Consider the following 26,296-nt stretch of genomic DNA (forward strand, 5'->3'; position numbering starts at 1 on the left):
TAGCTCACTTCACGTGGCTCGACCCCTCTTGTGCATCCGACAATTGAACGAGTTTTACTCCGGCTTCGCCACTTTCAAAGAGGTACAAAACCGCTTGTTGCATAGGCTGTCCATAAAATAATGTCCCAATTTCAATGGTAAGTATACTATAACAGTTTAATTTAGAATATTTACAACAACTTATAATCAAATCGAAGGAAAACCAATCTAGTATTTTGTTTAGTGTTCAAAATGTGCACCTTAGTTATACGGCGAACATCCAAACCTAAAGTCCGATTCTTTCCACTTTGGTTAACACGTCCGGGGTAATGGAATCAACAACAGCCTCTTGTTCGATTCTGTGTCTCAACACTGGCAATCATTAGGTAGTTGCGGAACGCAGACACTTATCTTTTATAAAGCCCCAAAGGAAAACAAAATCGCATGTCAGGTGAACGTGGAGGCCAGCGAAAAAAAAAAAAAAAAAAGAGCTCTATCGCCTCGACCATTTCAACCAATCGAACGGTCACGGACTTCCGACGATTAAACTTTAAAACGAAACGCACGTTGAACTGACATTACAGATTGATTTGTTTGCAAATTGCAAAACACAAAACGCTTTACGCTCAGAAGCCGCCATTTTGCGTAGGTGGAGCTGCAAGCCAGAAAAAAAAACAAAAACAAAGCGCAGCTGTACTGCGCATGCTCAAGGCGCGTGCTTTGCTGCCAATTCGGGAACAAAGGAACTTAAAAATACCCACATTTATCCATTACCTTGCACGCTCTCAGTCTTTAGTTAGGGATTTTTAAAGGTTTTCTACTGAAATTTAAGGACTTTTTTAAGTGAGCAAATATAATTAAAGACAAACGAGGGAACTTTTAAGGATATTAAGGAGGCGTGCGAATCCTGTTCAAGTCTTCCCTCGCGGCTGTGAGTGTCGGCTCGGACAAAGTTACACTATGGTTAAGTACCGCCTTAATACTCTTGTGGGGTGCAACACGAACCTCACACAATTCCCCAACACGGCCTCACAGTTTGACACTTCCGGTGTTAAAACTTACCAAGAACTCAGGTTACAGAATACTGGTTTGGAGTTGAAGTACACGGCAAGAAGGCCCCCAAGGAAGTACAAGGAGTAGATGGGAAGAGCAGACAGTTAAAGGAGTGCAGGGGAGAGGAGAATAATGGAACAGTGGAGGAGGAATTGTGAAATGACAGAGGAAGATGGAGGCATTTTTCTTTGCTGACTCCGCCGCAGGATTATATGATGATGATGATGATGATGACAAATTATCCACGGATCTTCTAAAATTTACGCGTACTGAGATTTTTACTTTGAAATTTTAACTCACAGTAATTTATGAGCACTAATCAACCTTTTAAAAACCTCTTAAATTCGCAGCAAAAACACTGTTGCTCCTTCCGGGTCCTTATTCCGTTCACAATAGAACACATAACTCGGAAGACGCAATGGCGTATTTTTCGCAAAGATCTGGTTATCCAGAACTACAAAGAACTCTTCATTATTATGTCGGGCACATTCTTTCGTTGAGAATTCCGTGAATTTACTGTAAGTTATAAAGGTGTACGATACAACTATGGAAGTCAAATTAAATGATAGAAACCGCGTTGATGTAATACATCGAGAGAGAAAAAAACACCAAATAGTGCTTTCAAAAACAAATCATTAATCTTAGCAGGTGTTTACTTCGTCAGTTCACACTGAGATAAACTCACTGCACGTCATAAGTCCCAAACATTGTTTTGCAACTATGATAACTTTAGATCAACAAATCTGAGAGAAATTATAATAATGTCATACCAGTTTCAGTCTTTAATTTATTTAGTCATCTTTATGGGTAGTTCCCCAAAAATTTACAAATGTGACATTATTAAATCAATTAAAAATTATGTTTAAATAACTTTCAGAGGAAATTTTAAGTAGTAGTTGCAGTTACAAAACCTGATTACAAGGAGTTGTGTTTTTTATCTGGTGTTTACTGGGAAAGGCATTTCCTTAAAAAGTTCGCGTAAAAAAAATATATATATATATATATATATAAATTTATATTTTATGATCAACATTCAAACTATCAGTAACCATCACGTAATTTTAGCATGAAAGTGGAATGATACACCAGCCGAAATATGTTTATCAAGGCGGCCAAGTTATAGTTTAATAGTTGAGGAAGTAGAGCCCGGAAAAATTCACGGATTCATTTCGTGATATGCTAAAATTCAAATAATTATAACGTTGCGCTGCTTCTGCTATTGGTTCACTGTTAATATGTAGGACTCTTGGCCAATTAGAGACCATCAATCAAAGAACTATCCAATCACAAGTTACCCACTTGAGGCGCCCACAAAATTCAGCACACCAATGAACGGGTGCCGCTTGCCCAAGTAGGCAGCGGATCGTGGTGTCTATCCTGAAGGTTATTGAACTCGCGAATTTTTCCAGTCTCTGTGAGGAAGTAGTGACACAGACGGCTGCAGGGGTTCTCGGTGTTACCGGAGGGTTGGCGAGGGAATGGAGGGGGAGTGCAGGAGAAGAGCGGAGGTGCGAACACGACATCGTGACCCGCGCGCCATAAATACCTCCGCGCAGGTCCCGGGATCCCCGGCAGATAGCGCGAACAATGCCGGCGCGCCAGCCGCAACTGGGTCGACAGATAACACCATCGTCTCTCCGGGTGTCAAGAACTCTTCTTCCCGCACGAGTTTTTTTTTACTTCTTCCTTGTAGCGTCATGCGAGTCGTCTCGCCTCAAGTGCCCAGGCGCCGGTGCACCAGGATTATTTACTGGAAACTAACAAGGGTGTTTTTTTTTAATCACGCATCATGCCACCCAAACGTTAAAACGCAAAACTCAACACAGCTCCACCAATAAAAGATATTTATTTTTATTTCTGTGAGCTCCTTGGCTGGGCTGCACGAGCTCTGAAGGCGCTAGGGCATTAAGGACGACAATAACTCGCGCATCACACGCATATTCGCCTCTACGCGCCAGGCTTGCAGGCTTCGCTTCAGGAACGCGCCTCTAAAAGGCTTTAAGCGGCGACCCTGTGATTTTATGCTGGAACATTAATGATAAAATTTACAATACTGTGGGTAGACAGTTTCATACCTTAAAACCTCCGTGAAAACACCAATTTTTAGCCTTTTATTCTCTGTCCTAAAAGTACACGTTATAGAAGAAAACATGGAATGAAACTTGTATAGACAAGTGCATTGGCTCTTAAATTATATTCATAATCAGACGCTTTTGATAATCGTTGAGCGGTTTTTAAATGATGAATTAACACCCGGAGTTCTGCATGCCGTACGGCGGCCTAGCAAAGCGGCTACCTTAACTTAAGAAGTGGTACGTATTTCACGGAAAAATTCGACTGCTTCTTAGCTTGTTAGACATGGTGTTTCGCATAGCTTCTTCTATTACCGAAGGGAACCTGTACTGGTGCGTTCCCAAAATTGACTGAGCCTTTGAGAGCGCGGTTGTAATTGAACGTCAAATGTTCGCCTCAAAATTAACTACGTCATGAACAAAATTATATTAATAACAACCACAGCAGCAAGAAGAAGCTTGAAAAGTCTTCGCGAAATAGAGGAGTGTCGTATTCAGCGCCCATTTCGAGACAGGGGAGCGTCATTTGCATCTCAGAAGTTTTCTTCTTGACATTTATTGAGCTATTAAAAACCTAACATTTAAATCATCTGCCAACACGAATAATCTTTAAAGTAGATTCGTAATTTTAACATTTATTTTATTTTATTTTGGTCGTAAACATTTTAATAGCTAAAATGTTAAAATTGTAACCGGATATTTTCTATTTTGCTTGTTTGTGGTTTGTGTGAAACCTGGGTATGTGGGGGGAAAAAAATTTAAACAACCAGGAGCAAGGTGGTGTACTTATAAAAGTTGTAACTAATCCTTGCAGACTATTATTCCATTTTTGTACATAAATAATGTTATTCCTTTTATTATTTTTAATAATGTATGACCACCATAAACCCCACCCCCTTCCCCCCCCCGAAAGATGTCGAATTCTGAAAAAGCCCCTCTTCTTCCAGCCATCAAATTTGAGCTGGAACCGCCCTTGTGTGGAACTGACCATACGTGTGCCCTTGTGCCAGTCAAAGATACGCCACCGAAGGCGTCACTGTGACGTAAACGGACGAGCGCTGGAGCGAGCGGAGGACGGCCGTAAGGGCGAGCGGGGAACAGCCGCGCGCCGGGCAGTGGACCTTAGCGACGACCGCCCCCGGCAGACGGCAGAGCGAACACGGCAGGAACTTGTTGCCCGCCCCAGCTGGCGGCCTGAGGGCGTGGCAACTCACCTGTTGCAGTCCTGGCCCGCGCGGGGGTGGGAGGTCGTGTTCGAGCCGCCGAACAACTGCCGTCGGGTGGCGTCGTGTACGGAGCGCAGCTGGGAGCAGTTGGCGAACATTGCCATAACATTGCCATGCCTTAAATACGGTCAAATACATGACACCAATAATTCTCCTTCCCTCTTACAAATATCCCTCTAGCCACCACTGAAAACGTAATACGCCTGGCTTTCAACAATGTAATGGGGAATTTTTGATTTAATATAATGTTTTGGACATGCGGCATTGAGGTTTCGCAATGTTTGTCACCAGTCTTGTTTGTGACGTCGCAACTGTGTTCGTCCGTGCTGTCGTCGTTGCGTTCGTCCACAATACCTGTTTGTTTCCATCGTTGTGTTCGTGTGTTTACTGCGAATTTTCCAGGTTTGTTGCCTGTCTGCATTTTCTGTTCTTGTTAAAAGTGCGTATCGTCGTTGTTAGCACACTGTGGTCAGCTGTGCTGTTATTTTATCACATTTAAATTCCGTCCACGGGATTCTTCTACGTTCCGGTATTTCACGTTCGGATGTGTTCGTCTGTTGCTGTCGTTGTGTCGTCCGTAATACGTGTTTAATTTCATTGTTTTGTTCCATCTGTTCGATAGTAGCTGATTTAGGCTTGTTCTCGGGTGAGTTTATACTTTAAATTTTTAGTTAATATTTTGCAGTCTTGAATTTTTTCCATGACAAACAGTGCAAAATTTTCAATGGCGCGTGTATACAAAAATTGCATTAAAACTATAAACTATTGCGTACACTCGGCCCGTGTGTCCAACTGCCCCGTAAGAAACGTACCCCGCACTGCGATACTAGTGATTCCACAAAAGTGCGGGGTGTTTCTGGAATGACACGCACACAGCTAGTTGCAGACACCTCGGTCACTGGCCTCACACTCGCTACAAGCCCCCGAGGGTCATCGGCGACGGCCTTCTGTCGCACCACCCAAGAGGCGCACCAACACAATCGACGATGATGAACTGCGAAGCAGGGGTCACAATAGACGACGATTGGCGACGAGATGAGAACGGCGCATCAAATAATTAATGGTTGGGAAAAACAGAGAAGTACCCAGAGAAAAACCCGCCAGCCACGCTTCCCCTATAATTCGCAGGCCCTGGGCCATTTACTTGTGCAGGGCCTTAATATTCGGAGAATGGGTGTGTGGATTATCCTCAAGAGGAAAGGAGGACCCCTCCCTGGAAAAATTAAATTAATTTCTTTGAAACAGCGTTTTCAAGTCAACCTTGGGTTTTTAATTTAAATGTTGTTTTTTTACAATTTATATTTAAGAAAAAAATTATATTTTCCTGGCTAATTGTGCTCAGGTTAGTTTAGAAAACCCTAACGATAAAATTCCATTGAAATATTACTAGGCAATAAAATACTAGAATTGATTTTACTACGAAATAGATAGGTATTGACGAGCACCTTAAAATACATGCTGATAAAAATTAAATTCTTCCGTTTTTTTCTCTCCCACGTATGCCCGTATCTTCCACAGGGAACTAGACAAGCAAGTAAAATACAAAATGGGAAGATCGGGTGCGGGGCCTGCCAGGGGCGGGGTCCCGGGCGGTCACGTGGCTCGCCCGACCTTGGAGCCGCCCCTCCGCCTCCCACACGCGGGGAGACCGGGGGGGCAGAGCCCCGGGAGCCGAGGGACTCCCAGCAGACTCCTTCTCTTGTCGACACCTTCCACGTGTCCATCACCACGATATACTTGACGGTTTAAATATGCATGCCAACATCGACTTCAAAATATCCACCGCGATTCATCTGATCTCCACACATGGACGTTTAGACCTCCGGATGAAGACTTTGGACGAAGTTGAACTGAACTATAATAATAAAAAAAAAAAGATATAATTTGAAAAACTAAAAAAAAAACGCTTTTATCAGTTTACACACTAAAAACCACGAAAAGAGTTCCCTTTGTTCATCTCAATCATCCATCTTCAGATCAGTTCGATGGTACCAAATTATTATATCGTCATCCGGACTTCTTGCAGAAATTTCAAATCGATGCGACCATTTAGAAGCATGTCTAAAATCGACTTCCAAGTATTTAAAATAAAGAGCTGTGTTCGCCGACGTGGAGGGAGGACGACCGAGTTTCCAGTCTTCCAGGCGAGCGAGGGGTGTTGAGAGGTCCGTCAAGAGCCGCGAAGCAAGCACGGCTTTGCTCCGTCGGTCGAGAGGCCGTCGCGCCCCGCGTGTGCTTGCAAGAGTCCGCTGCGACTCCGCGGCTATTGGGAGCTCGCATCCTGAACATACCGTGTAAGTAGCAACTAACAGCCCGAAGAGGTGCAAGCATTTGCCTGTAGCAACTTGCCAAATATGTCGGAATCTAGATAGTCCATATTATTTCAACCATCTTCACATTTTTTTATAATTTTTTTTAAAAAACAACTATTAAAAATCGTCATCAAAAATAATATTTTAGATAGGTTCAAGCAACTTTTGGTTTTATTTATAACTTTTACGAAGTACGTTGGCAGAAAAAAAAATTATCTTTTAGCCATTTGAATTTCATTTATATTTCACACCTCTATTTAAAATTTTCATATGATTTACAACTATTGTAATCAAGTTTTTGGCTTAAAAAAGCATATTATTTTTTGTTATTAGTTTTTAAAGAATGTATTCGCCTATTCTGCAGACAGTTAATAATTCTGGAAGCCATGTATAGTCTGACAGTCTGACAAGTGACTCCCGCTGGGATAAGGTGACCCGCTACTGCTCTCTCTCTCTCTCTCTCTCTCTCTCTCTCTCTCGTGAGAGAGAGAGGGGCGAGGTCCCAAGTTCGGCCGGCTGCCTCACGTAGGAGCAGTGTGACCTCGACAAGTCCGCCCAACTACAATAACCTTGACCATGTTCCTTTACAAGACTTTCGATGAGACGTGCACACTGTTAGTGTTGGCGTCTTGTCCAACTGCACTTTTAGTCCACTGTTTTTTTTTTATTTATTACGTGTCGGAATTGGCACTGCTCGAGGCCCTATAACTTGTACAAATTGCATTGTGAAATCTATAAATGTTGCATCAATTTATTTCTCAAAATAACATGCAAAACGACGGATTAATCAAATCTAAATGGCCACGAGTGGAAACACTGCACATCAAACAAAAATGTTAGGCGCATAGTACTTATTTCTGTCTGATTGTTTACCAACCTGCGCAGCAAGAAATGCTTGTAAGTTGAAACGTACACGTGGGCTGGCAGGGTTATAATTCTCAAATATTCAAAAGTTGCCAACCTCCGCGATGCAATAACTGTGACGTCAGCCAACTTTGAATGTGCTTCAATCCTGGTGCAAAACACGGTCAAGCGAGAGGCGCTTGTAGCTGCGAATGTGGATTAATTATAGTAATGGAGTTGCTTTGTTTCTGGGTCGTAGCCGCGTCGAAGTTGAAGATTTCCCCGACGTTTCGATTGACCTTGCAGTCGCCGTCATTCTTGGAAATTCTCCTGCCTTCAATTACTCTCGCCTGAGAGGGAAGTTCTGCCTGACTGGCTGCAGATGTGGGTCAACCAGGCGTATGTAAACGGTATCCTGATGATGGCGACTGCAAGGTCAACCGAAACGTCCGTGAAATCTTCGCCTACGACGCGACTACAACCCAGAAGCCAAGCAATGACCGCGAAACCTTAAGATCCTTATTAAATAGTAAGTAAGCCTCAGTGAACTAGCGAAAATGGGGAGGAGGGGGGGGGGGGTTAAATAGGTGCAATACAAATAAATTGTTTTTCAAAGCTGTAAAAAAATTTGTATATGTATGAGCAATAACTGTTTCAAATATACTCAAACACTATACCTTTTTTTAAATTTTGATGTATGTATTTTTAATTTCTTGCAAGAACGTGTTTATTTTTTACTTACTAATGGCAGGCCATCAGTGTCGGTCAAACTAATCTAATTTCTGTTGACAATGACATAATTCACATATTATCCTTAAGCAGAGTGAACAATTCTAATTTATCTACTATGTGTTAAAATAAAATAAGACTAATATATAAAATTTTACAATTGAAAATATCCAGTTACAAGTGTAAACTCGTAATAAAAAGTGAATTTTCACATTTTTTTAAATGCTAATTTTCTTGTAGACTACCCAACTAAAAACCTGGGTCATAAACAATTGTTAACACACGCGCTTAAAAACTGACACCGGCTCACATCTTAGTTTAATTAATAATCATCCTAAAACAAAATGATGACGAAATGTGATCTAGTTATTAATCTGCTGAGTTAAAAAAATTTGTGAAACACCTGTCCATAGTAACTTGTGATCACAACGGTTTTAAAACATTTTTTTTTCTCTCTAAAAAATACTGAAAGGTGCAAAGAGCCGTTTCTTTGAACGACAGTGCTTTCTTTTATTCTATTTGGTTTCATTTGAGGCAGTTATAAGTGTAATCTTGGGTGTAGATCGTGGGGGCGGGGGCGCAGGGTCTGCCTGCACTTGCAAAAGCGTGACTGCGACACGGGTTCGATGCCAGCACCATGTTTCATGGAAAAACTCTCAGTTCACCGTCCCTGACCGGGTTAATGCGGGTGGCACCCCGGCCCATACGCGGATTGCTTAGAAGGCTAGAACATCAGCCTAAAGGAGTCTGCAAGTGCGACCAGGATTGTCCCCGTGTGTACCTGAGAAACTAGCCTGGCTGTCAGCCGGGCAGGTGGAGGGGCGGTGCTTTCAAGCAACAACACGGATCCTTGAGATAGGGCAAACAAGCTTGCGTCGAAAGCTTTGATAGGCCTATTTCAACACGTCTATCAGCTGTTCCCTGATTCTACACCTTTGAGGTGCAGGCAGGGCCGCAACTAGTCTCTGGCAACCGGGGCATGAATGTATTCATGCGGCCCCCCCCCCCTCTTTTTTTGCACATAACACACCAATAAAGCGGGGGGGGGGGGTCCGGGGGACCCTCCCACGGAAAACAAATGGCGCTATTTAAGCATTTTCCATACCTGCATGTAACAGTTACTGTGCTACTGTAACTTCCATAAGCATGAACCCACTATGTCCATTAAGTAGTCCGTATAATCACTAGATCATTAAATATGTTGAGACGTTATATTGTAAATCAGATTAGACATTCCTGGCGTGCAAGTTAAAAAAAAATTTTTACCAGTTACCAGTTGTAAGTAGGAATTACAATGCAAGCGATTTCGGCGCCCCCCGCAGTTTTGCGCCCGGGGCGTATGCCCCGCTTGCCCTCCCCCCCCCCCCCCCCTAGTTACGGCCCTGGATGCAGGTACAGGGAGGGAGGAGGTGCGGAAAGCCGGACATGCTCCGGAATAACACGTGTATTTTGAAGTTGAATGCTAGTGTGCGGGCAGTGTGCGACACCCGGAGACGAGACGTGCGGGCGAGTGCCATCCTCTGGACGTACCTTGCGCGGACACGAGCCCCAGCAGGTGGAGGGCAGCCAGCGCCGCCGACAGCCTCGCAGCAGCCCCACGTCGCGCCATGCTGTCTTCACGCGCCTCGACGCGGCATCGGCGGGAGGATTCAGCGGCCACGGAGGGGGAGTGTGTGGCCCGGACCTAAACTTCGCGCGCGTTCCCCCCTTTTTTTCTTTTCTTATTTTACTCCTTTCAGAACTACTTCGCGCGGTCGTTCAGCATCGTCCACGACACAAGCGGCGTCGGATTATGGGAGGATGTCCGCGGAGGACTTTTGAAAACTCAGAAAACTTCAAAACCCCGCAGACTAGAGGGAAAAACTTCAAGAAATAACTAACGTGGTGGCGACGAAGTTTGTGAAATTAAATTTTACCGCTTTACGTAAAGAAAGAAAAAAGGTGGTGGTAAAAGTGCTAGCTAGGCTGGAAATGTTTCTACCCCCTCGGCGTACCGACCGGAACGGTTTGTTTCCTCCCCTCCCTTCTTGTTTTATCTCTCTCTCTCTCTCTCTCTCTCTCTCCGCGACCGGGCTCTCGACTGCGCGGCGTTGCGTCTTGGCGCGCACTGCGCGGGTGAAATCACGCCGCCCCGTGTAGTGTTCTGGCGCGCCGCCGGGCTTCGCGAGTCTCCGGCGCGGCTCGGGCGCGCTCGGCGGTCTCCCTCCTCCAGTCCCTCCCCCAACACCCCTCCTTTCCCGGCAACACGACACACGGCGATACACTACATGTCGCGAGCCCGCGGCCCGAACAAGCGACGACGATGTCGGCCCTAGGGGCGATCACACTTCCCCTCTCCTAAACTTCCCAAAAAAAAACTATAACGACGAAAAAAAGTGGATGCGTGTACATATTTATGCATGCGCGTTACAAGTTACACTTACTTGGCGTAATTACGAACTATTTTTAATTTTCCACGCAAATAATTAAAGGACTGAAGAGAAATTTAAAAAATACTGTTGGTAAATAATAAATTCAAACAAAATGAATTTTTTTTATTAATACTCAGTACCTAATATTAATTTAAACACGTGTAAAAATTAATATTTTAATTTAGTAAAATAATCGTGATACATTTTAATTATTAATGAGAAACAATAATTACGCTGAATTTTCATTCTTACTTATTAATTGTAATTATTTATTAAAAATTATGTAATCATTTGTAATGCAAATAAAATAAAAATACGGCAAAATAAACTCTATTATATATATACACTTGAAAAAGTTTATGAATAAAATTTTTATCACTAATATTAACCAATAATAGTTTTAAATTATATTGATAAGTATTTAATATTAATCCCTAATTTTCTGAATGTGACTCTCGTATAGTTTCGCATCCGCCGCTAAAATTCGCTACCGGAGCAGCTAAGTCGACTATCGAATGAAAATTTTACACTGAAGATTGTAAGGAGAAAATTTACTTATTATAATTGTTGTTATATCCAGCATCCTTAGTTTTTTTAACTTGAAATTACTCTTTACTATGACTATTTTAGTTTGCCAAATATATTCCAGGGTAGTTTCACTATCATGAAGTTTCATTTGGCACACCAAAACTTTTGGTTTGTCTTCTAATTTTTATGAAAGTGACTATAAATGGTGTTGTTATAATACACGTGGGTCCACCACCTTCCAGCGAAAATTTCGTTGAACGGTGCGCGCGCATCGTGAAAATTCACTCTCATCATTTTTGCATAACACGCCTAAAGACGTAAAACGTCAAAAATCCTTCAAAACATCCATGGACTTTGAAATCAGTTCAATATTTTTGTAAAAATGTATATTTTTTGGGCAATTTTTTTTCATTTAAAATGCGTTAAAATAGCTTTTTTAGAAAATATATATATTTTTTAAATATAATTTTGGACTTCTCATATAACTCGGAGGTATTCCGTAGCACCCAAAAAATCGCCGGTGATCCGCCCCTCCCAAGATTCGAGGCTGGGTCCACCAATGGCAAGCGCTGAGCTCAAACTGGCCGCTAGAAAGGCTTCCACAGAGACACGATCAGTCTGAACTGACAAAAACCTGCCGGTCGGAACAGAACAGTCACAATTCCCGTGTTTGAGCAAGGACGGGCGGACAAGATCAGTCGGAAGAACTGATGGAACTGACGAACTGATGGAACTGACGAACTGATGGCCTTCCCATCAAGTGTCTGTCTTGAATGTGGACTCTGAGAGAGCACTCGGTTCGAACTGCCGCGTGTGGGAACAGCGTATCGCCAGTATAAAACCATCAGTCCATCAGCTGAGTGTCGTGGCAGACATTTTTTGGTTGCTTTGCTACTTTTTTTTTTACTTTTTTCTAACTAAAAGTGCAACTGCAATTGCAACATCCAAAGTTTCTTTCATATTCTACGATGTAACGACACATCCATCAGCAACAGCAACCAGAAGATTGGTCGTGTGTGCGGGGAAGAAGGCTTCAGATCAGTTCCACCTTTGAATATATAAACTGTATAGAAGTCGCGAGTGGATAGGATTTACTCTACGTTTTTCAGGAGCGTATGATGAGCAGCTTGGGAACTTCACCGCTGCAGTGCGCTGCCGTAACGCCCTGTATCGTATTAGTTGTTATGTACACGTTAGAGCGCAGCCCTGTCGCCCGCTGTCATTCCACCGCACCCCCCTTCTATAATTCACTGCAGCTCACGTTCGCTCAACAGGTGGGGGAAGGGGTGTTTGAAGAGTTCGACACTTGTCCGCTAGGGACCACCACAAGTCGATGCCCTAGAGATGGTGGCGATTGCGGAGGTGAATTAACCAACTACCTCAAAACCGTATTAGAAATTTTAACCTGGGCTGGCGACTTCTATACAGTATATATATGTATATTCAAAGGTTCCACGCCGTCAGCTCGGGCTGAGCAGTCCCGAGCTGGGAGCTGGTGGCTGATCGTGCATGTGTGTGAGGGTGGGGGGGGGGGGAGGAAGAGGTTACGTCAGCGAGCTGGCCGCGAGCCATGCGTCTCGCCTCTTGACGCTCGACACTCCGAGCGAGATGGACGTACAGAGAGAGAGGCGCTCCACGTCCGCCTCCGAGGTCGCGGGTTCGCATCCCCACATCGCGGCACTGGTTAGGATAGGTTAGCTACATTATAAACACTTTAAAACATTGTGTGACGGTTGATTTGGTTAGGACAGCTACATTAAAGATACCGTGAAATCATGTAAACGGTTTTCCTAGCCCTGGATAGCTACGTATTAACAAGTTATTTGCTAAGCAACCATGAAATGATTTTACAGTATTTTTAATGTAGCTATGCTTACCTAATATAACCAACCATCCACAAAGTTTTAAAGTAATTATAATGTTGCTAACCTATCCTAATCGACCGCAAAAATTTAATGCCACACCGATTCATACAATGAGATAGAACCGGGGGGGGGGGGGGGGGGGGAAAGCGAACATGAACTTCGGGTGTGGCTCTCTCGTCTGTGAAATCTCGTCAGCGAGTCAGAGACAACTCTCTCTCTCTCTCTCTCTCTCTCTCTCTCTCTCTCTCTCTGGGGTGATGGCCGTGCTCGCTCATCCCATGAACACTCATGCGATTAACCAATCATTCACAGATAAGAAATTTGAATGTTCCGGTATCTCAATTAACATTTATGTGCGTTATTTTGGGCTACTGCACACAGATGTGAAGATTTTGTATACTATATTTAACTGTACTCTATTTTTGCTTCCGCATTATAGCAGAAAAGAAAAAAACAAACCTAAGAAACCCCTTCAAGGTAATAACTTTAAAAGAACATGAAATTAACTTTAAAACTATAAGTTTTCATTTCTTAAATGTGTAAAAACAAAGCAAACGGTAAAGTAAAAAAAAATCCTACATTTTGTACTAAAATTACAGCGGCAACAATTTACGAGAAGAGAACTTAAGGTGCACAATTATTTTTTTTTAAAACTAATAATGGTTCCGCTTTTATTTATCAAATAAACTTCGTTTACTAAAGTATGTTTATGCCGAATTTCAAAAATTTGCTTGATGTTCATTTCGATGTTGAGTACTTGCATTATGTTTAAGGAAAAAAAAATATTATCGGGGAAATATTTTGCAACTGGAGATGTTTTATGGCAAATTAAATTTTTTTTTCAAGTGTAAAATAAACATTTCTCCGAAGTAAATTGTATACTTTTGGGTTGAACTGAAACAGTGCGACGGGCACGAGGTACACGGTCGAGACCACAGCATCTGTCCGATCCATCACCGCCTCGCTGCCCGAACTCAGACGCGGCTGGGTGGAGGGGGTGGGGAGGGGGGAGGGCTTTGACGAGAACGACTCCCGTCACGTCGCCGAAGAGCTGCGGAAGTCGCGAGGCGGAGAGTAAGACGTCTCTTGCAGACCGGAGGAGGTTCGCGCGGGAAGTGTGGACGAGAGGAGAAGAGAGAGGCTGTGCTCTGCTCGTTTGGCCCTGCATTGTGCGCGGGCCCCCACTTCTGTCGGCGGGGGCAGCGGTAATTGCGTGGTCGAACCCACGCGCTGTTTCCCGCAGTCGCAGCAAACTTCGACCACGCGAGACGCATAACCCGTGGGGAAGCCTTCTTTTCACAGACGAGAGAGCCAAACGTCCGATCGTGCATCTTCGGGTTTTTTTTTGTTCACTGTAACTCATGATAACTAATGATCAATTAGGTTAGGTTAGCTACATTACAAATACTTTAAAACATTGTGGACGGTTGATTTGGTTAGGATAGCTACATTAAAGATACTGTGAAATCATGTAAACTGTTTCCTAGCCCTGGATAGCTACATATTAAAAAGTTATTTGCTAAGCAACCATAAAATGAGTTTACAATATTTTTATTGTAGTTATACTTACCTAATATAACCGACCATCCACAATGTTTTAAAGTATTTATAATGTAGCTAACCTATCCTAATCGACCGCAAAATTTAATGCCACACCGGTTTGTACAATGAGATAGAACGAAAAAAAAAGCGAGCATGAGCTTCGGGGAACTTCGGGTGTGGCTCTCTCGTCTGTAAAAAGAAGACTTCCCTAACCCGTGATTGGCGCACACTACAGCTCAACCAGCGATGCCATGCTATTACACTGATTAATCGATTAATTAAAATTTTATATTTAAAAGTTTTGCCGACATCGAAGTAATTGGAGACCAAATAGATTAAACAATAGCTACACTTTATCTCACACGTAATGAAGCTAAAAAAAAATTGTAATATCTAGATTCGACAAGTGCAAATAAAAATCCCACTGCCTTACACACCAGTGATTAAGCTACGTAAAACACCACTAGTTATACACAATAGCCTAAAGCATTATGAGGCAGTTTCCACATTACGGAAATTGAATAGTAAAAATTGGGTAACCGTTGATTAATATTTGCATTCACCTTTATTATGTAGCCTACGTAAAACTTTATTTTAAAGTAGGAAAGCTGGATTAATTTTAATTTTGGTATGATAAAATTAAGCTGCATATCCTTCAAACAATGTTTTTTTTTGTTTGTTTTTTTACTGCTAAGTGCCTGAGGTGTGGGCAACCCATAATCCACTACGCCAATGTTGATCTAGAAGTTGCGGTATACATTTAAAATATTGTTCTTGGTAAGGGGTGAACATAAACTACTTCCGAGAATATACACTGCACGGTGCGTTAACCACAGAACAAAAGCCACGTGGAGTTCGGAATTAGCACTTTGAAACGCCGCGTTCAAGGAAACTTGCTTGTTTTTATGCAGCCAATCAAATATATTACTGATGTTACTACTAAAACTATAGTGTTACTAACAAAACATGAAAAAAACATAACTTTAGGTTAAACTTCACATCACAACGGAAAAAAAATACTCTGTCTTTAATCAATAAACGTAATAACTTGAGAAATAATTATCTATAACTTCTTTGACGTTGTTCAAAAAACCAACACACCTTCACTTTAACAAGTTCTTCTTTTCATTGTATTTTTATTTTGCCCCGAAAAATAAGTTATTATTAATAGAAACAAAAAAAAACTCATTTGAACACGATCAAAATCATTAAATTATGACTTCTTTAACATAATAAATGTGTTACAGAACTGATTAAGAACTTCTTTGTTGGATAATTTAACTTAAAAAAACTCATAATTTAGGCATGCCTACCTATTCGTGGAACAAATCAAGTAATACTGCCTTGACGGAAACCTACGTAACTTAAATTGAACAAGTTCTACGCTATATGCAATTCAACAACACTAAAACAGAACCATCAAACAACGTAGTGCTATTTACCTTGCTGCAGGGATCCAACACTGAGAAAAAAGGCTGTCTATGAGTGAATACCATGTGTGCTTAAATTATGTAATTTCGAGAGAATATACTGTCATCTAGAATATACATATCATGAACAACATAATGTATAATTGTTCTGGCATCAAAACGTGTAGCTAAAAAAATTAGGTGTTTGTAGATCTCAATACAACTAGAGCTACAAGCCTCCCGCGGATTCATTGGCTCGCAAAGTAGACATACATCTGCTTGACGTCAATGATTGGACAACAGAGCTCTAGACACACCCTCGACGACCCTGAGCCAGTTGTAAAGAAGGGGAAGAAGTGGTTACCCAAACACGCTTAGCCTGCCAAAAGATGTGACCTTGTTGTTGATCAGTGAGCATTCTAAAAGGCTTACGTAAAGGCAAGTAATCAACCCTGGAGGGAAATGAATCCGTGCAATCATCGCGGTTCTGCTAACTTGCAAGTAATTACTAGGGGCATGCAGATTTCGCGAAAAGATTTCGAGACTATAGATAAAAGTTAAAACACTGATAGCATCGTCTGAGTTTCGTGATTGGGTGAATTTCTCCCAGGTAAATATCGATTGTTGCAACACCAATCACAGTGATTCAGTGCGGGAGTAAACGCGTCCTTAGTGGCTCGGTCAAATAAGGCAACGACTTCTCTCGCAGACGGCCGCCAATCACAAGGAAGAAACCACAGGTACGCGTACACCTTGTTGCAGTCTAATACGCATTCAGATCTTTTCGCGAAAAAACGCCTGCCCCTAGTAATTACTTCACTGACAGTCCGCAGAAGTGACTTTCCGAGTCCCTGAGTTATTCCATCAATTACAGCGGAAAGGTTGTCGGCAAATGTTTCATGATTTGGGTCGAACACAGAGTGTATTATCACTGCACATCCCTCTCCAAACATTCAGACGTTCAGCGTCCATTATTTGCGGAGATTTGAGACGCTATAGGTATCGCAGGCACAGGGAGCATAACCTTGAGAGTATAAATAGTAGTTTGTTTTCCTTGGTGGTTCATTCTTTTATAACCCCACCCCAACCCCCCTTTTTTCCCCTCCCTTACATGCCCTTCCAAAGCTCTCCACAAATCTAAAAGCATCTCAGCTGTCGGGTCTGAACAAACAGCATCGACTTCCCCCCCCCCCCTCCCCTTGCCCCCTTGCACGACGGAAGCCGAAACTGAAGGAAAATAAATCTGCGGACGAGTGACTAGAAATCCCATTCGCAACACGCGCGGGGCAAACACCAAAGGCACAATGGCCGTATGTATTTTTTTAACGAGCTTTTCCGCGAGATCTGACTTGTTTGTGTTACCCACCCCCCACCCCGTCCCACTACCAACCACCCCGGCTCTCAAGGTTGGCCATTCCTGCAAACACTGGAGGAAAATAATAAAAATAAACAGTAAGTAATCTAGGTTTGAAGAGAAACACGCGAACTCTTTTTTGAGATCTCGACAACGCCGACACGCGCATTAAAAATGAAACTTCGCAGACTAACTCGCTGACGGCGATGGTGCTGCTGCTAGCTGTATTTGCGGCAAGTAATTTTCCAGCGAAATTATGATACGCGTGTTCAAGAGGGGCTTGATTCAAAATGTACACCAAAAAAAAAGAAAAGTCCGTTTGTAGTCGAGTCAAGAGGCTTCAAAATTATGCGGATGACTTGCAACTGACGTATCCGCAGCCACAAGGGCGAGCCACGCCCGACTGCTCGGTTGTCACCATAAAAAAAACGCAAACGGAACAAACATGGCGCTCTGAGAGCTACATTCTTTTTTTCCGTTACGCGCTGATGACGTCATCACCTCAACTTATCCAACCGACTGTAAAGAAGTTTCACTTTAAAAATTAATTGAGCGTGTGATTTGCTCATCCAGAAAATTTTTACTAAATCGTCTTCTTTTTTTTTGTCTTCATTATTAAAGGTACATGAGCAATTTACCAGTCACTTCTATTCATTTACGGCAGAAAGTCGTATGCAATTTTTTTTTTTCCGTACGTTCGCCGGTTGGTTAGGCCATACAATCCTAATATTGTCTGAATAGTTTCTGAGAGTTTTTTTATGAGTGACTGTTTCACTGACTAAAGTTTATTTTCTTTGTTTCCACGGATGGGAATGGTCAAGCTCGTTGGTGTAGAAGGCGCTACTGAGTTACAATAGCGGGGTCGTGGGTTCAAGTCCCCTTCCAACACGCAGATTTTCAGAATTAGTTTGTAAGTTCTCCTTCAAGAAGCATTCCGGGATTGGGGCGAGGACGTAAATAATATTTTTAATCGAGAAACTTGAAATAATTTTGTCGTCCAACGTTCAAGTGGGTGATTTCGAAAAAAAAAAAAAAATACAGAAACAAATAAGCAAAAATTCTGATTGCACAGTGAATGTTCCAATTTTATTCGTGAAAAAAAATATATATATATATATATTGATTTCATTTCATTTCCTTCTCACTAAGAAGAGACAAGATATAGTCAACGAAAGAATTGATATTGTCTCTGGCGCCAACGTCCTACATCTTGACAGCGTTAATTAACATTCCCGGCGTGACGTCACGAATGTGTGCGTACCAATCTCCAAGCGCGATGCCCCTTCTTCTTCCTCCCCCCTCCCTTCCCCAACCCAAACTCCCCTACTTGTTGGAATCAAGCCACGGGCGGTATTAGACGAGTGACCCCCGGACCTCGCCCCCTTAACGCCTCTCCGATGGGGAAATTGCGTTTCGGTCCGGATCTCGGAATACTTCTGCTCGTACGGGGGCTTCGTGCACGCGACAATCACCAGGCAAAACGAACCGTGATAAAAAAAAAGGGGGGGGGGGAGGCAATGGGTAGAGGGAAGGAACCAAACCATTGAAAGGGAAGCTTCAGTTCTCAAACCTTTATCCATCGATCCACCCCCCCCCCCCCCGGGGATCTTCTTACACGGGCAGTATTCATCAGATTCTCGTAAAGTGCTATTTCGCTCTTCCAGCCCACCTCACACACACACACACACACACACTCTCTCTCTCTCTTTCTCCCTCGCTGGCATGGAATTCGTAATCGAAATCGCGAAAGTCTACGAGAACAAATATACGACCCAAAGCCCTACTTTTATCTCCTTCACAGCCACGGCTTTCTCAATAGGAACCTCAAATAAATATATCAACACCCTCGTTGCACAAGGACGCAATATCTGTTTGGGAAAAAACACACGCGCGGAGGAGAGCAGAGCATTGCATAATTAAAAATAACTTCGGGGGGGACCAACAATCACATCGGTGTCTCCGTGCGTAAGTTCGCGACTTTGGGTCCTGCGCGAGAGACGGGGTGGGCACACACGTGACTGCTAATTAACAGCAGCTTAAAGCCACTGCGCATCGAGCCAGCGCCCCAGATTACGCCAGGCTCCACGGCTCCCGACGTGTCCTGCTTCAATCGCCTAAGTCTCCCCCCCCCCCTCCCTCCCCCCCCCCTTCTCGCACGGGGGGGCACCCGTCATTGCCCCGTCGCGTCGTCCCGAAGCGCCCGTGAGGGATTTGCGCTCGAGTTTAGTACTACGGCGTGTGTGTGGAAGGGGATGGATGCGATATTAACCGGTCGCTATAGCCGCTGCAGTCGCCCGTCAGCCAATACGGGGCGACGGGACACACGTCCCGCCGCGCGGCTAATCCTCAAACACCGCGCGGCGTCGTATCACTGTCCGCGCGCCGCGTCGGGATGACGACGTCGCCGTCAATTGGGCGGATAAGTCGCTCACGTTCCACGTCTGCTTCGTCTGGTACTGTTCCGGCTTTAAGTTACCTTCCGAACATACTAAATACACGAGTTTTCAAGTAAGCACATCGTAGCATCTTGTGTATTTTCCTCACAAATAGTTCCCAACGATGAAATTAAAAAAAAAAAAACTACCAATAATTTTTTTTTTCTTGAAAAAAATGTCATTGAATATTCAGTTTCTCAGTAAATAAAATATTGCTTGAGGAAAAAAAAACTTTTCGTAACGAGTATTTCTTTTTGAAGAGAGAAAGATAGGAAGTTGATCACTGCCATTAAAGTTCTAAAGTCCCTGGTTCGACACCACCTCACTGCGCAGATACAGAATTTCATCCTTGTTCCTCATTGGTCGGGAGCGAGGGCTCCGCGGTTTCCCGCGGCCGCCAATAATCCGCCACGGAGCAATGTGGCGCGGTGGTAGGACAATGTTACTCGCATTCCAGAATACCCGACTTCCAGTCCGTTATCCCTCCAGGCAAATGCTTGGTTCGTTCCTTATTGGAGGCCATGGTTGGATTGTGTTATTGTGTTTTTGAGTGTTTACGTCTCTGCGAGGCGTTAATAGGATAGGAAAGGTCACATCACGCAAAAAATTTAAAAAAAAAATTAAAAAAATAGCTGTAAAATTATTTAAATCACAAAATAAAAGCCTCTATATAACCAAATCTTAGAAATGAATATATTTCAATGATTTTCTTTTACATTTGCGTTATAGAATGTTTAAATAAATTAAAATTAGCTCAAAATTAAAATATATTTAGTTTCTAAGATTTGGTTTCTATAGAGGCTATTCTTATGTAATTTATTTTTATTTTTAGAGCCTTTTTTTTTGTTTTAAGCCATTTTATAAAAAAATCGTATGCTTTTTTTTTTTTTTTTTTTTTTTTAACTCTAGACTACTGAATATTTCTCGACATAGTCGGGTATCCGTAAGTAAAATTTCTAGCAGTCAAACACAATCCCCACGAATAATGTCAAGTCGTTCACATTCTATTATTTTTGTACATTCTCGTCATTCTCGTCATTCTCGCACGATGCGACTTTTCCTGTATACTGACCGCTCGTTCATCAATCTGGCACGTAGTTCGACCCCGCTCCATGCCGACCCTGCCTGTCAGCTGTTCAACGGACCCGGGTTCCCGACGCTGACCTTCTGTCTGACGGGTTGGACCACACCCACCCTTTCCGGTTCACACGATGAACGCAAACACTTTGGCTTTACATGGATGTAACTCGCGGTAAAGGGGATATCAAAGGATTCGCGTACGACACAAGATCTGGCACTTGAATATATCAGAGCTGAGCGAAGTTGTTCAAAGAAGAAGAAAAAATAAGGGGGGTGGGAAGCTTTGAAATTGAGATCTGCTCGCGCACACGGGCAGTAATCCTCACAGAAGAAGCGGCAGTCGTCATGCGAACAGTGGCAATGTTCGGACACACCACCCACGACAGAAATGTTCGCGGGCCATTACCCAAGCCTAGCGTGCAGAGGCGACAATTCACGGGAGGCACCGTCGAGAGTCGCCCTTAGCGCCGTGCCAGGATCGAACGCGCCTACGCATGCCGGTGGCCGTGAACACGAAACTCAACCCCCCACCACACCCCTCCTAAAACCTTGAGCATGACGCAAATATTTGAACGCCAAGTCAGCACCCAAGCGGCTATAAGCCCGCTATAATCTCAGAGGTCCCGTCGTCCGTGCAAAGCTGTCCTCACCGTTCTCCCAGTCCGGAGGCTCGAGTTTATTGGAAAATTAGTCTGCTCCAATCAGATCGAATCTGATCACTAGAGACATGCAAAATTCGCGGATTCATTTCGCGATAGGCTAGCATCAAAACAACTATACCTTCTTACCGCTTCTGCGATTGGCCCACATTTTATCCGGGGAACTGTGAGCCAATGGGAAACACTAAACCAAGAAAGTGCCTAATTACAGACAGTCTAGTTGAGACGTCTCACGCGTCAGTAGCCAATAAACAGGTGTCATTTCCGCGAGTATTTAAAGGACTGTGGAGTCTATCCTAGAGGTCAATGAATCCGCGAATTTTGCAGGTCTCTACTGATCACACTAGAATGAATGTGAAGTGCACATACAGCTTAGGATGCGAAGCCGCTTTTATTTTTCCAAGTTATTTCACGTTCACATATCGCGTGTCTTTGGTTCCTTGATTGGCGATCTTGATTCATGATGTTGATCAACGAACAGGAACACGATATGCATACTTCGCGAAAAGATTCCGAGACTAGTTATAAGTTAGAACACTGTAGCACCGTCTGTGTTTCGTGATTGGGTGAATTTCTTTCGGGAACATGTCGATTTATACAACACCAATCAGAGTAATTCAGTGCGAAAGCAAACGCGTCCTGAGTGGCTCTGTCAAAAAAGGCAACGACTTCTTTCGCTAGACGGCCGCCAGTCACAAGGAAGAAACCACTGGTGCTGGTATACCTTGTTGCAGTCTAATAGGCGTTCAGATTTATTCGCGAAAAATTCCTGCCCTTACTCATATGTAGGGACCGGAAAAATTCGCGGGTTCAATGACCTCTAGGATGAACTCCATAGTTCTACGTACACTCGGTCAAATGTCACCCACTCATTGGCTGCTGTCTTGTGAGACGTCCCATCGTAGCAGCTTGTGATTCGATAAAGCTTTGGTCAGGTATTTCTCATTGGCCCAGAGTCATCCAGGTGAGTTGTGAGCCAATAGCAGAGGCGGCACTGAGGTATAACTATTTGTATTTTAGCCTATCGCGAAATGAAATCGCGAATTTTTCCGGTCTCTACTGATATGTAGAGCCACGGAATTTTCGCGCATTCATTTAGTCGCAAGCTAGAATGCAAACCTCCAAACTGTCGCACTGTGTTCATGATTGGACCGCAGTTATCTGGACACGCCCCTCTACGACCGTGAGCCAACGATGTCCAGCTAGGAGAGAAGTAAGCGAATCAGGTAGTGCCAAATAACAAGGATAAAAATTGTTCTCGCTAAGAAATCATACCAATGGGAAAGTAAACATGGGTCGAGCACACCTATAACTTTTAATTCTATCCTGAGGCCAGAGGAATCCGCGAAATTTCCGGGACTCTACTGATATGTTGTGATAGCTTCATTGCCACCTTTAAATTATATACTGTATAGAAGTCGCCAGCCCAGGTTAAAATTTCTAATACGGTTTTGAGGTAGTTGGTTAATTCACCGCCGCAATCGCCACCATCTCTAGGGCATCGGCTTGTGGTGGTCCCTAGCTGACAAGTGTCGAACTCTTCAAACACCCCTTCCCCCTCCTGTTGAACGACCTTGAGCTGCAGTGAATGATGGGTGGGGGGTGCGGGGAATGACAGCGGGCGACAGTGCTGCGCTCTAACGTGTAAATAACAACTGAGACGATACAGGGCGTTACGGCAGCGCACTGCAGCGGTGAAGTTCCCAAGCTGCTCATCATACGCTTCTGAAAAAACGTAGAGTAAATCCTATCCACTCGCGACTTCTATACAGTATATATATATTCAAAGCTGCCACAGTCTCGCCCATGCACGCGCGTCGTCCGGGCGGTCGCGAGCAGCTGGTACGGACGACCGCCGCAAGCCCAGAGGTCGCGAGAGGGACGGCGACGTGGCGGCGGGGGGAGAGGTCGGGGCGGAAAGATTCGCGCCGTCGCACGGCCGTGCGATGACGCACCCCCCCGCGGATGATTGACACGAGCGAGTTGTGCGAAATGCCCCCGCGTCGGCTGGGCGTCATATGCCAAAGAGTTAAGTGATTGTGTCACGTTCCCGTTCCGGAGCGACCCGCGGCAAGTTTTTTCCCTCTACCCGACGGCGCCGAGAAGGGGTTCCGCGGTCGAGGGAACGAACGGGAACACAAAAAGATCGCCGAAGGACGGAGAAGGTTCGCCGAGGGAGGAAGGGAAGGGGAGAAGGACGGTGATGTCACCAGGACGACCCCTGAGAAACGCCGCGGGCTGTCGCCACTGCAGGAAGCGGGGGGGGGGGGGGGTCTCGTCCCACGGAGGAGGAGGAGGAGGACGGAGGGGGGTCCGCCAATTCGTGATGCGCGCATGCGCACTGGAGTCGCGGGGCTTGGTAATGAGGAAACCGCCGCCTCTGGGTGGTGGCAATAAGGGGGGGGGGGAGGTCAAGCGAGTCGGCGGGAACTCGAGGAACTGTTCCCACATCTTCTGCTTCGGCCCCACACGCGGCGCCGAACAGCTCGCACAACGCCCTCGTATTAGCTGCGCCGAGCAATAGCCGCACGCCAGTGCAACCTCACGTCGTGTAAGGATCAGAGATTAGAGAAAGTTACAGATGGAGCATAAGCTCTGAGCACTGTGGCCAGTTTTTTTTCACGTAAGAAGATGGTGGCCATATTGTTCATATAGTATATAGAAATGTAGTTAACTACATACTCGTGTACACAATCATTTTTCTCGAGTCAGCCGTCTTTATTAGTTTAATGTTCATGCACTTTTCCACCACCACACATAAATCACTTACGAGAAAATGCGATTTTCTTCATGGAACAATATGGCGGCGACCTGCTTCCCCCTTACGACCCCTGGCTTCAGCAGAGATACCTACAAACTGTGTTTATGCTCCATCTGTAACTTTCTCTAATCTCTGTGTAAGGATGGCCGGGATGATTCGGAGCCCCGCGAAAATCTTGGAGATCCAAATTACCCGAGATTTCTAACCTGATCCTTAACTTTACTCGGCATTGGAATGCAAGTTACTAAGTGTCTAACCAGTGGGGACACGGTCTCAGCTGATGCATCACTGAACACCTTTCTCTTCCCCTACCTGTACTCGCACTGGATTCAACCAAAACTGGACATACTATATTTCTGACGTCATTTTAAGTTTCGCTGTTCAGTAATAAATACATAAAACTCCATAGTTCCGTAACTGGACGTCTAAATCAGTAATGATTGTGAAAAATCCGTAATACTGAAAGCACTGTGCCGCATGTGTAAAAAAAAAAATTGGTTGCGTGTACTTATGAACGCGCGTTAGAAGTTGCACTTACTTGGCGTGTTGAAAATCTAAATTTAATGTTGATCGCAAAATTTAATAGAAATGAAATAGTAAAAGTACTGGTGTTATTTTATAAATACGGTTGGTAGAATACAAATGCAATCAATTAAAAATTTTTAATTAATACTCAGTATTCAATATTAATATAAACACGTGTATTGATAATAGAGATTAATTTTAATTAGTAATGAAAATCACATAATTATACCGAATTATTATTTTAATTTAATTTAAATTATTTAATATATATTAATGCAAAATAAACTATACATGCGGGAACATAACCTCACTTATATAACTACAGTCGAAAAAATACGTGAGAAAGTATGAAAAGACACTTTCTATCACTAATATTTACTATTATTTTTTTATTTTTATGAAACAATACTGAATATCAATCACTAGAGTATAAGATTTAAAAAGCACATACGTTATTCTCATTTGTAAGTGGGCTTTTTTTTGTATGCAGCCTTTTAATCAACCTGTGAAATTTTCGTTGCATGGTGCGCGCGTATCACAAAAATTTCCTTCATGACGCGCCTAAAGAAGTTCTCCGGCGTCTCGCCTGCAGCGCTGCGGTGGAGTTGGCTCCCAAGGACGGCCCTCGACGGAGCAGCGACCCGGGGCGGGTCTGCGCCGGCCACTCGGAGCCTCGAAGACGGGGGCCCGGAGAGCTTTATCCGCGGCGGCATTAGCGCCCATTAAGCGGCATTGCGAAATGGCCGCGTTTAGCTCCAGCCGGGGGGAGGGGGGGGGGGGAGGAGACAAGGCAGACGCCGCGCAAGGGAGGGGGGGGGGGCCAAGAGCCCGCTCCTGATTGGCGGGGGCCGCCGAGGAAAAACGTTGCGACGATGACGGCATGGCGGTCCGGAATTAGCCCGGCCGCCAAGACCGAGATCTTCATCCTTCGCGGACGCTCGTGTCGGGGGGGAAACAAAAAACCCAATCTGGTTGTTCGTAGCACCTCGCGGCGGAAGAGTGGGGGAGACGTGTTTGGTCGCCCGTCTTCGCGGAGTCGGTCTCACATTCCAATCAAGCCGCCCCCCGCCCCCACACACCGGCCCCTGGAGACGCGGGGGCGGGAAACAATACGCCCGCCCCGTCGCGGGCCGTATCCAATAACCCATCAGCCGCGGGGCGAGTGGAGTCGGGATCAGCTCCAGACTCACACCCCGTGGACACCTGACACCTGGAGGCTTCTTGCGAGGGTCGCTCCACCAGGCTCTGATCCTCCCACGAAGGGAGCAGGCGCTCCTTGCACTGAGAAAAAGGTTCGTTTGAATCAAACAAACATTTGTTCATATATGGCGAAACAAATATTTACTTGGTGGAACAAAATATTTTGTTGGTTTAACCAAACTCGGTAAGCAACAAAAATTAATTTGTTACATTTAACCAAATATACATTTTGAGTTGACGAAATCATTGTGTTGGGTCAACAGAATATTTCCTACTACAAAATATTTGTCTGAATTAACAAACTATATTGATT

At 44.1% G+C, this 26,296-nt stretch overlaps 1 protein-coding gene across 27 annotated transcripts in view; it reads right to left on the reverse strand.

Annotated features, from left to right (window-relative positions):
- LOC134542023 (basement membrane-specific heparan sulfate proteoglycan core protein) overlaps positions 1 to 26,296 on the reverse strand; it is a 649,742-nt gene that overhangs the window by 295,140 nt on the left and 328,306 nt on the right. For 4 of the 27 annotated variants that reach the window (XM_063385846.1, XM_063385844.1, XM_063385845.1 and 1 more), the window contains exon 1: positions 9,745 to 11,494. The exons of the other annotated variants lie outside the window; for them this stretch is intronic. In XM_063385846.1, the coding sequence (XP_063241916.1) occupies positions 9,745 to 9,823 (79 nt within the window). In that variant the 5' untranslated portion in view covers positions 9,824 to 11,494. Of the gene's footprint in view, positions 1 to 9,744; positions 11,495 to 26,296 lie in introns of those variants that run through there. 27 annotated transcript variants of the gene reach the window in all.

The sequence above is a fragment of the Bacillus rossius genome, assembly GCF_032445375.1.
Source record: "Bacillus rossius redtenbacheri isolate Brsri chromosome 4 unlocalized genomic scaffold, Brsri_v3 Brsri_v3_scf4_2, whole genome shotgun sequence".
In the NCBI taxonomy this organism is placed as follows: Eukaryota; Metazoa; Arthropoda; class Insecta; order Phasmatodea; family Bacillidae; genus Bacillus; species Bacillus rossius.